Source organism: Carassius carassius, chromosome 49, assembly GCF_963082965.1.
Source record: "Carassius carassius chromosome 49, fCarCar2.1, whole genome shotgun sequence".
NCBI lineage: Eukaryota > Metazoa > Chordata > Actinopteri > Cypriniformes > Cyprinidae > Carassius > Carassius carassius.
In genome coordinates, this window is record NC_081803.1 from 17,302,090 (window position 1) to 17,316,907 (window position 14,818).

Here is a 14,818-nt window from a genome sequence, read left to right on the forward strand (position 1 = left end):
ATGCAACGTATTTGTAGAATTAATGAATGCCAAATGCTTCTGTGGAAATGTTTTGTGGAGTTCTGCAAGCCCAGATTCCACTCAATTTATGGAATATTTTTTTCCAGCTATAAGGAAGCTGAATGCAATATTTTTTTAGGCAAACAACATTTTTATAGTTCTTCCCATGGTCTCTCCCCAGGTTCTCAGTGGAGAAGGCAGGAGATGCTGGAGTACTTTAAAGCAAAATATAAAAAAGACCATGTTGTTCGGTCAATGGTACCATTGATTTTTACTGACTTAAACACCCAAGAAAATGATGTTTGGCGTATTAAGCAATGCCCAGAATGGCCCTAGATCATGTTACAGTATGAAATAATCACGAGTCATGTAGCAAAGCTGTCTTTAAAGCATCTTCCATCAGTATTTCAGCAGTAACAGGTTTCACAAAAACCACTAAACAATTTATCAGATTGGATTTTCATGTTTCCCAGGAAACCCCAGACACTGGCACAGGTAAAGATGAGAGACATAAACCTGCGTCTACTGTTTTCATGGTGACTGTTACAACACACGGCTATGAGAGAAAAGCTTATTTTCCAAAACATCACAGATGTCTCATCAATATAAAAAATTATTCTCTAACATGTAAATATTAATATATCACAGAGCAGGTTTATGTGAGTGTGGCTTATGAGTTAAGTGCATTTGGTTTTCTCCTTCAAGCAATTCTCCTCCAATCAGAAGGGCTCATTTTCATTCATGTGGCATCCAGATAAACTAAACAAATAATTCAGCTCCGGTATTTGGGATTTCGTGAAAGGCCTTGCCCTCACCTCAGGTGCACCAATCACAGCAGACACCACCGGATGAGTGATTAGACGCCATGCATGATTTGACATTCAGGCTTTGTGTTGGCAAACTAAAAAAATAAAAAAAAAGCATGACATGATCTTTTGATCTCCCTCGCTGTCTCAGCTTACACAACAACGCTTTTTTTTTTTTTCTCGCACATTCAAGATTCACTCCCTCTGAATAGAAAACAGCTTTGAATGATTCTTTTCAGAGGCTTTTTACATTTAGCTCTTGATATAGTTTTATTTTTGCTCTGCTAAGACAGTGAAATGATTGATTCAGTTCGCCAGACTATGAAGAGTGCTTATGAGCAACTGTACTAAATGATCATCACAGGTTATTGCGTTCAATACAAACACTGTTCCAGTCCCATGACTATGGGTAATTCTCTTTTATCTTATGCTTGTTGATGGTATATATTTATTTATTGGAAAATTAAACAGTACCGCATTTACTTTTTCGCAGCTGCAAACTATAGGCCTATGATGGGAATGACACTCACAACCATGAGGTTTTCTTGTCAAAAATGTTAGGCTTAACTTTTTCCTTTTTTTAATGAATTTTTTAATAAAGACTCATAAGAGCAATTTGACTTGAATTGGACCACGCTGGTCGCTTTGTATTTTTGTTTACTCAGCCTGCAAATGGAACTCATTAGAAATACTCTTCAATCCATTATTTTGTGGTAGATGTCTTATTATTGCATCACATTCATTGCTGACAGCTCAGGTAAAATATGATTTTTAGGCGCTGAAGCTTCAGCAGGGGGGGAGTGCCACTCATGAAAAGCAATGCAAGAGACACTGGCCCACAGTGTCAACACAGACAGCTTGACAGCCGATCAGAACAATTACATATTATTACATATTATTAACAAAAAAATTATTTTAAGGAATAGAGGTTTTAGGGGGAAAGGACTTATCCAAAAAGCCTCATTATTGGGATAGTTTACCTAAAAATGAGAATTCCGTCATCATTTACTCATCTCATTTCAAACCTCTATGGCTGTATGTGGTTATTTTCCTCACACAAAGCTATTGTGTAATGTAGTGCATTTTTTTAACTATCCCTTCAAGTGTCAGTGAAGAGCTGAACCAGCATTTCAAGAAATATAAACAGCCTTCTTGCAAAAATCCTTTAAAGATAAAAGATCAGCACATGAACTTAAAACCATTACACCACATCCACCCTCCATGGAGCACTCGGCTCTGAATGCAAACGCACTGCAATCACACCTTACAGTAAGGTGCATATCCAACTTTCTGAAAATCAATCATTTGGGATTGTTGGTTTTTATTTTACTGTTTTAATGGGTTCCCGTGCACCTTGTATTCTTTGGAGTGGAAAGCACTTCAGACTTCAGCCTGTCGATTTTATGATTTTAGAAATAAGTTCTGGCCAAATCATCCAGGTCAACAGAGACTTAGAATTGGGAACTTCAGGCATTTATTCAGCAGGTAATATGTGCTTTAAAAATAAGCAGTGGCTGTTCGTGACAGTGGCAGTTTGTGGGTGAGCTGATATGTGCTGTGGATGATATCAGACGGCCTGCATTAGTCTGTCCACTTTCCTTCCTCTTATCTGGCAAGAGTTCAGAAGTGACAGATGCATTAGGACATGCACGGGTAGCTTTCAAGAGCTTAAATCCATTTGCTGGATTATCACTTGTGCCCCTGTGTAATGACATGGCTCAACCCCAAACATCTTCCAGGACGTTGGACATGAAGGTTTTTTCTTTTTAACACGACCTGCGTGGCCCTTTTTAAAACACCAATGCTGCTAATATTAGCATTTTTCATCAAGTGTACAGAGTTTAACCATTCTAATGTACATCTAACTCCATCCTGTATCACAAAACAGTCAGGCATGGCACTAACAATGCCAAAGTCACGGGTTCCATTCCCAGGGAAAGCAATAACTAATTAAATGTATTCCTTGAATGCAATGAACTGTAAGTGGCTTTGGATAAAACCATCTGCAAGTGCATAAATGTAAATGTATTCGTTTCAGAATCTGGGTACAGTTTTTATGGAGATCTAATTAGATTCAATACAATTTGAAAAAAAAAAGCACTGGTAAAACAGTAAACTTTTAACATTGATACACATTTCAAACTTTAAAAAATGTATATTATATATATTTTTTAAAAACTGTTTATAAAAACTTTTCCCAGAAATTATTCATATTAAATACTGTTTCAACTTATATATATGTAATGTATATATAATGAATTTATTTTGACATTTCAAAAAAAGAAGTGTGGATTGAAAAATCTCAAATATTTAGGGTTGTTAAAGTTAACTAAAACTAAAATCATAAAAATAACAAAAAAAAAACAAAAATAAAAAAATTACTTGAAATAAAATAGTCACTAAAATAAAATAATATATATATATATATATATATATATTTTATTATTTTAATAATTAACACTCCACAATCATCGGGAAGAAGGAGGCGGGAACCGGCGGACAATCAAATGAAACTTTAATAATCAAAATAAACACAAAACAGCGCATCAGCCCCTCGCGGACGACTGATGCACACAAATAAAACCCAAACATAAAATAAAGCTCAGGCCTGGTCCTCTCTCGTCCTTCACTGTCGTCGCTCCAGTTTTATATCCTTCCATCTCCTCCGTGGGACTCGAGACCGGTGGTTCGAAACAGGTGTAGTTCATCTCCAATCACTCCAGCGGCCTCGCTCCTCGTTCCCACGTCCCTCGGCCCCGCCCCACTCGTCACAATTATTATTTCAGCTAGTTGCCAAATTATTTTAATCTAGTTTAACTAAATAAAGGCCTACTAAAATAACCGATTAAACTGATTAAATTAAAATGGAAATCTCAATAAATTAGAATGTGAAAAGTTCATTTATTTCAGTAATTTAACTCAAATTGTGAAATGTGTGTATTAAGTAAATTCAATGCACACAGACTGAAGTAGTTTAAGTCTTTGGTTGTTTTGTGATGATTTTGGCTCACTTTTAACAAAAACCCACCAATTCACATCTCAACAAATTAGAATATGGTGACATGCCAATCAGCTAATCAACTCAAAACACCTGCAAAGGTTTCCTGAGCCTTCAAAATGGTCTCTCAGTTTGGTTCACTAGGCTACACAATCATGGGGAAGACTGCTGATCTGACAGTTGTCCTGAAGACAATCATTGACACCCTTCACAAGGAGGGTAAGACACAAACATTCATTACCAAAGAAGCTGGCTCTGCACAGAGTGCTGTATCCAAGCATGTTAACAGAAAGTTGGGCGGAAGGAAAAAGTGTGAAAAAAAAGATGCACAACCAACCGCAGCATTATGAGGATTGTCAAGCAAAATCGATTCAAGAATTTGAGTGAACTTCACAAGGAATGGACTGAGGCTGGGGTCAAGGCATCAAGAGCCACCACACACAGACGTGTCAAGGAATTTGCTGAACCACAGACGTCAGAGGCGTCTTAGGCGTCTTCCTTTGTGGGAAGTCGTGGCCTAATGGTTAGAGAGTCGGACTCCCAATCGAAAGGTTGTGAGTTCGAGTCCCGGGCCAGCAGGAATTGTGGGTGGGGGGAGTGCATGTACAGTTCTCTCTCCACCTTCAACACCACGACGTAGGTGCCCTTGAGCAAGGTATCGAACCCCCAACTGCTCCCCAGGCGCCGCAGCATAAATGGCTGCCCACTGCTCCGGGTGTGTGCTCACAGTGTGTGTGTGTGTGTTCACTGCTCTGTGTGTGTGCATTTCGGATGGGTTAAATGCAGAGCACAAATTCTGAGTATGGATCACCATACTTGGCTGAATGTCACGTCACTTACCTGGGCTAAGAAAAGAAGAACTGGACTGTTGCCCAGTGGTCCAAAGTCCTCTTTTCAGATGAGAGCAGGATTTGTATTTCATTGGGAAACCAAGGTCCTAGAGTCTGGAGGAAGGGTGGAGAAGCTCATAGCCCAATTTGCTTGAAGTCCAGTGTTAAGTTCCCACAGTCTGTGTTGATTTGAAGTGCAATGTCATCTGCTGGTGTTGGTCCATTGTGAAAACCAAAGTCACTGCATCCGTTTACCAAAAAATTTTGGAGCACTTCATGCTTCCTTCTGCTAACCAGCTTTTTGAAGATGCTGATTTCATTTTCCAGCAGGATTTGGCAGCTGCCCACACTGCTAAAAGCACCAAAAGTTTGTTAAATGACCATGGTGTTGGTGTGCTTGACTGGCCAGCTAATTCATCAGACCTGAACCCCAGAGAGAATCTATGGGGTATTGACAAGAGGAAAATAAGAAACAAGAGACCAAAAAATGCAGATGAGCTGAAGGCCACTGTCAAAGAAACCTGGGCTTCCATACCACCTCAGCAGTGCCAAACTGATCACCTCCATGCCACGCCGAATTGAGGCAGTAATTAAAGCGAAAGGAGCCCCTACCAAGTATTTAGTACATGTACAGTAAATGAACATACTTTCTAGAAGGCCAACAATTCACAAAAAAACTAATTAAAACGCTCGGACCGAGCATTTTGATTGGAAGTACATGTCTTGGTCCTATGCCTTCCACAGTATATAAAATATAGATAAATAGATTTAGACCACTTAACTTAATGATTGCTATAGGGATGTGAAGAGACTTTCAACCAGCATAAGAATTTTTTTTTTCTGAAGACAATCACCTATAGCACCTTTAACATAAGGGCAGAAACAACATCACTTGATGGAAGTCTCAAGAAATTGACTCACAAAATATATTTCCAGAAGTGCGCAAAAGTCTCGCAGCTTTCAAAATCACTTATGTTTTTGTCGGCAAAAAATATTCTTCCCACTTACAAGAGACTCAATAATAGTGCAAATCTCTTTAACATCTATTTGAGATATTCCAAGAGGTGTTTGCCCGTTGAAATGTGAGTGCCTTACTTCCAGGACATTAATGCTCTGACTGCAATTGAATAACAGAAGAAGTCAATATTAAGGGGTTATCTTGCCCTGAACTCAGGTTACCTATTGTTTCATCATTATTTTTTATTTTTTCAGTTCGCTTGTTTGAATTTGTGCGTGCGAGTGTGTGTGTGTGTGTGTGTGTGTGTGTGTGTGTGTGTGTGTGTGTGTGTGTGTGTGTGTGCGTGTGTGTGTGTGTGTGTTTGCGCGAGAAAGAAACTGAGGGAGAGGAATAATGAAGCCTGTCTTCGCATCATGAGGCCTTTCCCATGCCGCATTACTCTAGTCCCATCAGACGGCGAGGGAGGCCATCAGCAGCGGTGCATCTGTACAACTCTGCTAATTACTCTCTTGCATTTATTAGACCACAACCATCAGAGAGAGAAAGGGAAAGACATAATCTCCAGTCTAATTCTCTCCCTCTCTCTATCTACTTCCCGTCAGACTTTGGTTTGAATGAGGCCGCTCGCTTTCGCTTATAACACAGATTACTTCACAGGGTGACTTCAAGCCATTAAATTCTTATCCGTGTCAGAGCTGAAATATGATGTTTACGGGCCTGTGTGGCTATTAGTGTTGGAGTTGAGATCTCATATCCACGACAGACTCGGTAGACACTACAGAATTGATTAGGTGACCATGTCACTTGATTTGAACGTGAAAGCTGTATTACACGCCAAATGATGTACACCGAAAATGATGTCTGATTATTAGAGTCTGTGTGGCTGGGCACAAATGAAGCAATATCTCCACCTGATAACATTATGTCAAAGATAGAGCCCATTAAATACTAAATTAGACCATTCAAACCTAAACTTTGGACTTTTGGATGTCAGGATACCGAATGATATACCCATCTGTATGGAATATGCCATAATTTCCACATTGCTGAATTTATTCAGCTCCAGTGATGGTCCATCTGCGCCACCTCATGGCCGACGTGCGTTACTGCATCAATATTAATATAGTGAATGTTTTGTCCATGTGGAATCAGATACAGATTTTAAATAGTGTAATGTTAATATTGTGCAATTTTAATATACAGTTTATATGTAACTACCATACGTTTAAACATAAGTCTTTAAATATATAAATATACAAAATTAATATATTATGTATGTTTTATATATTTATTTTAAGACCTAAAGAAAAACAAAAACAAGGACACACAGATACATATTATTATTTCTTCTAAACCGTATTATCTATGTGTGTGTGTGTGTGTGTGTGTGTGTGTGTGTGATTTATATTATAATATATCAATTAAAAGAACATGTATTATGATTTATATTAAAATTTGTAATTAATATTATCTATGTGTGTGTGTGTGTTCTAAATTAAATAAAATATTTAACATTTATATAAAGAGTTGAATAAAAAAATAAAACAATAAAAACATTACAGTTATCATTTCTATTACCCAGTGAGCAGAGTTGAACCCATAGACTGTATGGGTTGAACCAGGTTGAAAAGGTTGAACCAGAGTTAGAACTAAAGCGCGTATTCTGTTGTTTTCATGGAGTTCACTCATCTGCCGCTGAACTGCCTTCACTGTTGCACCGCGTTGGTATTTACGTCACTTTTCCCTCGGAAGACGGCAGTATGCGGGCACACATGTTGAGCGCGGCATGTGTTCCTGCATTCAGAGTCCTGACTCGAGTTGGTGTGGCATCACAGCCGGTTAAAGCACCCCCACCGTTGTTTACCGCTCAAAACATCTCTGTCTACAGTCCATGTACCTCTGTGCTCTTTAAGGGTTTGATGTCAAGACGACCTCACGGCAGGAAGATGTCTCTGTCTTTGGCCCAGCGGATGGTCTGGGTAGATCTGGAGGTAAACAGCAGCAGATCAACACAATAAACAGGACGATACATTGTTTAAAAGATCGAACTATGTCGCTGTTAAGTCAAAAAAAAAAAATCAAGATTTCTTTTTCAACGAAACGTTAGGCCTTCATGACAAAACACGCCTGTACGATAAAGTTTGACAGCTGGTATTATGCTGAATGAATTTGCATGTTTTTTTTCGAAATATACAGTATGTGAACGATTCAAAATGATAATTGCATAAATATAAAAAAATAAAATAAACGATCGGCTTATATAGCAATTCCAACACATTCTATTCATGTCAAAACTTCTTTGGACAATATTTCGAATGGTCACTGCTGCTGAGGACCAGCTGACCTTCTTGTTTACCAGTTTTTGCATTAATATAATAGTCTTTGACTATTATATTAATGCAAAAATTAGATACATAGTCTTTGATTTTAGCTGCAACCTATGCAGGAATTTTTTTCCAGGAAGTATTTACAGTTACATTTTTGGCTGATCAGTGATTGTGAAGTTATGGGATTGACTAGTTTTCAGAGCTGCATATTAATGCGACTGTACTTCCTGTTTCAGATGACAGGGCTGGATATAGAGAAGGACCGGATTATTGAGATGGCTTGCATCGTTACAGATTCGGACCTTAACGTCATTGCAGAGGTGGGGATTTTTATTTGATTTTTTTTTTTTTTTTTATAACCATTGCATAAAAGTTTACTGACAGACTTTGGAATCATCATGCATTAATTGAACAAATTTTGTTTTAAGTATCTTTTTTATAATCATTAGTTGAGTGAAAAGCAAAGTGCTGTGTGCTGTGCTGTGCTGTGTGTATATATCAATATAAATGTAATAAATACAAAATTAATCAGAACATGGAAGGATTATACTCACCCCCTTCACACTAATTTTGAGATCCTTCCATCAGGGCAAATATTAAAAAGTCCCGTGGCCTATATATATATATATATATATTATATATATATATAGTACAGACCAAAAGTTTGGAAACATTACTAGTTTTAATGTTTTTGAAAGAAGTTTCTTCTGCTCATCAAGCCTGCATTTATTTGATCAAAAATACAGAAAAAACAGTAATATTGTGAAATATTATTAATAACTTAAAATAATAGTTTTCTATTTGAATATACTTGAATAAAAAAATAATTTATTCCTGTGATGCAAAGCTGAATTTTCAGCATCATTACTCCAGCCTTTAGTGTCACATGTAACATCCAGTCTATCACATGATCATTTAGAAATCATTCTAATATTCTGATTTATTATGAGTGTTGGAAACAGTTCTGCTGTCTAATATATTCGATAAATAAAAGGTTAAAAAGAACTGCATTTATTCAAAATAAATAAATAAAATTCATATAATATATTTTCTTTACTATCACTTTTTATCAATTTAACACATCCTTGCTGAATAAAAGTATTGATTTTATAAAAAAAAAAATAAAGGAAAAAAAAATTACTGACCCCAAATTACTGACCAGTAGTGTATATTGTTATTACAAAATATTTATATTTTAAAAACATAGCTTCTTTTTTTTTTTTTTACTTTTTATTCATCAAAGTATCCTAAAAAAGTATAACATGTTCTGAAAAAATATTAAGCAGCAGAACTGTTTCCAACTTTGATAATGAATCATCATATTAGAATGATTTCTAAAGGATCATGTGATAATGATCCTAAAAATTCAGCTTTGCATCACAGAAATAAATGATAATTTAAAGTATAATAAATTTAAAAACAATTATTTTAAATTGTAATAATATATCACAATATTACATTTTTTTCTGTATTTTTGATCAAATAAATGCAGGCTTGATTCTTCTGCTTCTTGAGCAGAAGAAACTTCTTTCAAAAACATTAAAAATAGTAATGTTTCCAAACTTTTGGTCTGTACTTGTATATTTATAATTAAAATCCTTTGTTCCAATGGTGATGAGTATTTTTTAATAAGTACATTTGAAAATATTTTTTTTGTTGTTATTTGGGGTGCCTATTGATTGATTGATTCACTGTTATACCTGGAATTAAGTTTTATAGTTTAGTTAGCTTAAGTTAGCTTAATTCTTATCACGGCTGTTTTTCCATCCCGTGACCAATAGAATGGACAATAAAAGTTTAAACAGATGAATGAATAAAACATTATAGCCTCGCAATGGAGAAAAAAAGACTAAAACCTAGATTTAAATTTTAGCAAAAATATTGCTTTTCTTCCAGGTAAAATCCAAATATTGATGACTCCTTCACTACAAATTTTTCCAATCAAATAGTGTCTAGAATGAGAATGTACCTCTCCTAAATACCACCTGCATGTAATGTCATATATGTCTCACCCCAAATAAAATTACGGCAATGCAAGACAAATGTCTTTTACACTGGGCCTTAAAGCTAGCGCATTGTTGGTTGTTGTTGTTGTTAGGGGCCAAATCTCATAATCAACCAACCAGACGAGCTGCTCGATGGCATGTCAGACTGGTGCAAAGAGCATCATGGGAAGGTGAGGACAGATTGATGCACCTGCTGAGTTTTCCTGTGTGTGTTTTAAGTGTGTGTGTGTGAGATTGTGTTCTTGTTTGATGTGCCAGTCAGGGTTGACTCAGGCTGTGAGGGACAGTCACATCACTCTCCAGCAGGCGGAGTATGAATTCCTGTCTTTCGTCCGGCAGCACACGCCACCCGGACAGTGTCCTCTCGCAGGTAACCAACCACACCAGCTGCTGTTGTTTCTTTTGCATGTTGTAGGTGTAAAATATTTTGGAATTGAATAAAAAAAGCTAAAAAAGGTTATGTGACTTTTGTTCCCACAAATGTGACTTTACATTTCCCAATTCTTAGTTTATCTTCATAGTTAAAACTTAGTATTAACTCAAACTCAAATCTGACAGTTCTGATGTTTCTTTTCAGAATTCTTATCAGTTTAAATCTTGCTCTTTTGAATTTTCTCTGAATTTCTTACTTGCGATTCTTCTTTTTTCTTTTTTTTTTTTCAAAAAATAATATGGGTAGTGCTGACTTTTTATCTCACAAGTTTGACTTGTTTTTTTTAATTGCAAGTAGGGCTGAAACGATTCCTCGAGTAACTCGATTACAAAAAATGATCGAGGCAAATTCCTCTGCTTCGAAGCCTCTTTTAATTTATTTTAAATCTCACGTCAGGTTCTTTCGCAATGATTTTTTTTAATGTGATCTCATACTGCAAGGAGTCAGCAGTGTTTTGATTTGATGGCACGGGCAAACGTAAAGAGAACGTCGTGGCATGTGTCTATTGCAAGATAGAGCTGGCATACCACAACTAGGGCCCTATAATTTCCGCGATGCAGAAAATGCGGAGGGAATCGCGGAATCCAGTCATAAAAACGCGGAATGGCACGGAATTTGCCAAATTTTGAATGAATTAATCAAAAATAGGTCATTGCACTTACATCAAATCCCGATATGGGCTAATATCTGTAAATATTAAGCCGGAACAGTCTATTTAAATATGAATCCTGCATGTTCTGCGTGTCTCTGTTAATGAATAGAGCAGAAGCACGTCTTCCTTTATTACAGACACTGAAGCGCGCGTGACGCTCCGGTAATTTCAGCATCTGCTCTGCTGTCTCACTAAATTAGGATGTGAACACATGAACAACATCTCCAGAACTGCTCTGACAGTCACTTCATGAGTATTTGACCGTTTGATTTGAGTAAAACTAGCGTCACATCACATACACAGAACTGTAAAGGTACGTCAACCCGTCAAAATAAAAGTCCGGTTAAATGTACATATACAATTTTTTTTTTTAAGGTTTAATCACACAACATTTCTTCCATGTTTTATATTTAATAGTAAATCCCCTTTGTTTACCAAAAAGTTAAGTTAATAATCAATAATTAAATGATAAATTAAATTAATGTTTTATGTTTTTAATGTTTAATGTGCATCTCAGAAAATGCTTTATTTAAAACCCCAAGTGAATGGCACTTAAATGCAATTAATTCATCTGTCAACTTTCTTGTCATTGTTCACAGTACAAGTACAGACAGAGAAACAATGGGTAATAATTAAATGTTTATTTTTGAAGTATGCATTGCATTCTATGCATTAAAAAAAAAAAAAAAAATCTAAAAAAGGAAACTTATTTGCTTTTTTTAAGAGGCCTGTTACGGTCACGGAGGGACCGCACGTTCAACATGGACGTTAATACGCACAATCACACACAGAGACTTTTTGGTGACACTTTACACATGTTCCCTTAAATATACAGAGTCTGAAAGAAACATATTGGCATGATGTTCTACTTAATAAATCTACTTTGATGTTATTAATTCGTTCACATTAAACAGGAAATAACAGCAACAACTCGGCCATGTTGCCCTTGAAACCCCCACGCTCAATTAATACTTGGTAGATTGTCACCCTAAGCGGAACCAATAATTCCTGCCATTGTTTCTTACCAGGACTCTAAAAATCACGGGACAAATGCTACACGGGAACTATACACATAGTTTACACGTATTTCATTCACTCTCTGATCAATAATTACAATAAACTCTTGTATCACCAAACAGTCTTGGTGTGTGTTTGTGCGTATGTGTGCGTATTAACGTCCACGTTGAACGTGCGGTCCCTCCGTGACCGTCACAAGACCCAGGAGTCTTATTTTCTCTTGCATAATTAATATTGCACTCTAATTAAGCAAAAACACATTTTATGCAATTTTTGGTAGAATACTTGATTACTAAAATATTCAATAGCTACAGCCCTAATTGAAAGTTCACATCTGCCAATTAAGACATAGTTCTTCAGAATTGCAAGCTATAAACTTGCATTTGTTAGTTTGCATTTCGCAATTCTGACTTTTTGCTTAGAATTCTGACTTGCAGTTTTGACTTATAAATTATTATTCTGCCACAAGTCACAAAAGTGATTGTGACGCCCCCCCCCACCACCTTTTTTTATTATTCAGATTCCTTATCATTCAGACTTCTCTTAATACAGTTAGGACTCTTAAGTTCTGGAAAGAATCTCAAAAAAAAAAAGCTCTCCTCTGCCTCATAGTTTGTGTGGTTCTTCATCCACAGGGAACTCTGTTCACGCCGATAAGAAGTTTCTGGATAAGTACATGCCACAGTTCATGCGACATCTGCACTATCGCATCATAGATGTGAGCACCATTAAAGAGCTCTCCAGGTGTGTTCCCTATTTAGGTTTAATCAGATGACTGAACGACCACTGTTGCCACATTAATGCTTGCAGACGTGCTTCAGCATGAACTAGAGAGACTATTTTTAAAAGGACCTTTTTTTTTTATTCTGTTGTCTAGACGATGGTATCCAGAGGAGTACAGTGTCGCACCGCAGAAAAAGGCATCGCATAGGTCTGCGTGCATCACACGGGTTTTTAACAGCTGGATTATAGAATGCCACGTTTAGCATAGCAAAGGACCCTTTGATGTACTTCATAAATATTTAAAACTAAGAAAAACTGTTTTGTCTAATCTCAGAATGATGTCGTGTCTGTTTGAATTTTCAGGGCGCTGGAAGACATCCAGGAGAGCATCAAAGAACTGAAGTTTTACAGAGCTAATGTTTTCAAAGTGAAGGAGAAGAGAAAAATCGTTGAAAATGGTGATAAGAAATCTGTGCGCTAATCTCCAAGCCGATCTGGGGTGGCTTTAGGATCTAGGTGCCGAATTCTCATATTTGGAGGAAAGCCTGTGTGAATACTCCAGAGAATGAGAGAGCAAAGCTTCAAGTTGACGTCCCCAGTGTTTGTTTCCTGTTTTATTTGTTGACTGCAAAGTAGTAAAAAAAAAACAAAAGAGAGAAAATCCAAAAAGTTAAAAATGACGCAAATAACTCATTGTTATGAACAAGTTCCTTTTTATCCCTTGTGTTCCACTTTAGAAATCTGATTTGTTGCTGGATCAAGTCAGTGTATAGGTAATGAAACAAAAGTGTGATTGCATAAGTTCTTCTGTCTGAGAGTGGTTTCATTACATCCCTTGTTTTTTGAAATAAAAATCTGTTGTTGTGATTTTGCTGTTGCTGGCCTGTACCTACAGTAAGCTGAACCAGACTGCAGATGGCAGTACACAGTCAGTTAATGTCTGGAGTTAATGTTGGTGGGGTTATTGGGTAATTCTTTTTTTGAAACCTTATATTCAATATTCGTGTGAAAGGATATTAAATGGGAAAAGTGTCTATGTTTTATTATCCGCATAACCACTAGCATGCTGCATCTTTATATAATGGTATGATGTTCGGAATCAAGTCTTTCTCTTAATGGCAGGTGTACTGACAGTAGGGTTTAGTGACGTCATCTGACACGGAAAGTTGTTTGAGGCAGGAAGTTACTTCAAGTTATGAAGACTGAAAATATGCAATTTGGTCTAAGAGTTAGACAAAACAATCAAATTTCATTGAGATGCCATTTCCTCTTTAACACCGTCGATGTTGGTAAATGTTGCAGTTTTAATGTGGCAGGGACTTCTGGGACCTTAGATCCTGTTTGGTTGGAGCAGTCCAAGCTAACACGAGCACTGTGTCTCGTCTGTCACTGCTTTCATTGGAGGATCGCACGTTTGATTTTGCAAGTGAAACTTGAAATAGAGAGACACTGGGCCATTGCATAAACCATGAACTGTAGCTGGTGAAAAACGTCCCCCTCAGAATCGTTCTCCCAGAGCATGAAGAATATCTTCATTAGTGTTTGGGACAAACTGCTTATATATGGACATGCCTGTGTGTCACTGAGTGTTTGCTCTAGTTTTACTAGCTTCTCCACTTGCAAATTGAGAAACATTGTAAGCAATTTCTCATGAGAACCAACATTATTTTCAGTACACAATACCAATGTTCAAGTGAATGATAAAGTAGTTGTAAATGTATTCATTGAAGCACCTTTGCTGTTGTGGATTATGTAAGAGGTGTGTCTTTGTACTTCATTATGAGGAAGTCACCAAAAACCATTTTCAATTTCCACAAAGCACTTTTAATTATTTGGAAAACTGGCTATATACTAGTCCTCTTAAAAATCCAGAACTCAATAACCTACAATATAACATTAACAATTTTTTTTTTTTAATTTCCAAAGGACCATATACGTACAGAGCTCTTTGCTGCACCTTATGGAAAATAGAAAACAGAAATCCCTTTATTTTTAATTGTCTACAATCTCTGACAAGTAAATGTCAATTGCAGAAGAAAGAGGTACAGTTTTCTTGGGTCTGTTCGAA

The 14,818-nt window shown here is 36.7% G+C and overlaps 1 protein-coding gene across 1 annotated transcript; it reads left to right on the forward strand.

Annotated features, from left to right (window-relative positions):
* The first annotated feature begins 7,325 nt into the window (after positions 1-7,325).
* Positions 7,326-13,612, forward strand: LOC132132099 (oligoribonuclease, mitochondrial-like). Its single transcript, XM_059544354.1, has 7 exons — positions 7,326-7,583; positions 8,156-8,239; positions 10,018-10,095; positions 10,184-10,295; positions 12,663-12,771; positions 12,905-12,958; positions 13,114-13,612. The coding sequence occupies exons 1-7, from the start codon at positions 7,353-7,355 to the stop codon at positions 13,229-13,231; spliced, it is 786 nt and encodes a 261-aa protein (XP_059400337.1). The 5' UTR covers positions 7,326-7,352; the 3' UTR covers positions 13,232-13,612.
* The last annotated feature ends 1,206 nt before the right edge of the window (positions 13,613-14,818 follow it).

Coding starts and splice junctions, on each gene's coding strand:
- LOC132132099 (XM_059544354.1), top strand. CDS start 7,353: ATGCGGGCACACATGTTGAGCGCGGCATGTGTTCCTGCATTCAGAGTC. Junction 10,096..10,183: donor GCAAAGAGCATCATGGGAAG/GTGAGGACAGAT, acceptor TTGATGTGCCAG/TCAGGGTTGACTCAGGCTGT. Junction 12,959..13,113: donor CAGAAAAAGGCATCGCATAG/GTCTGCGTGCAT, acceptor TTGAATTTTCAG/GGCGCTGGAAGACATCCAGG.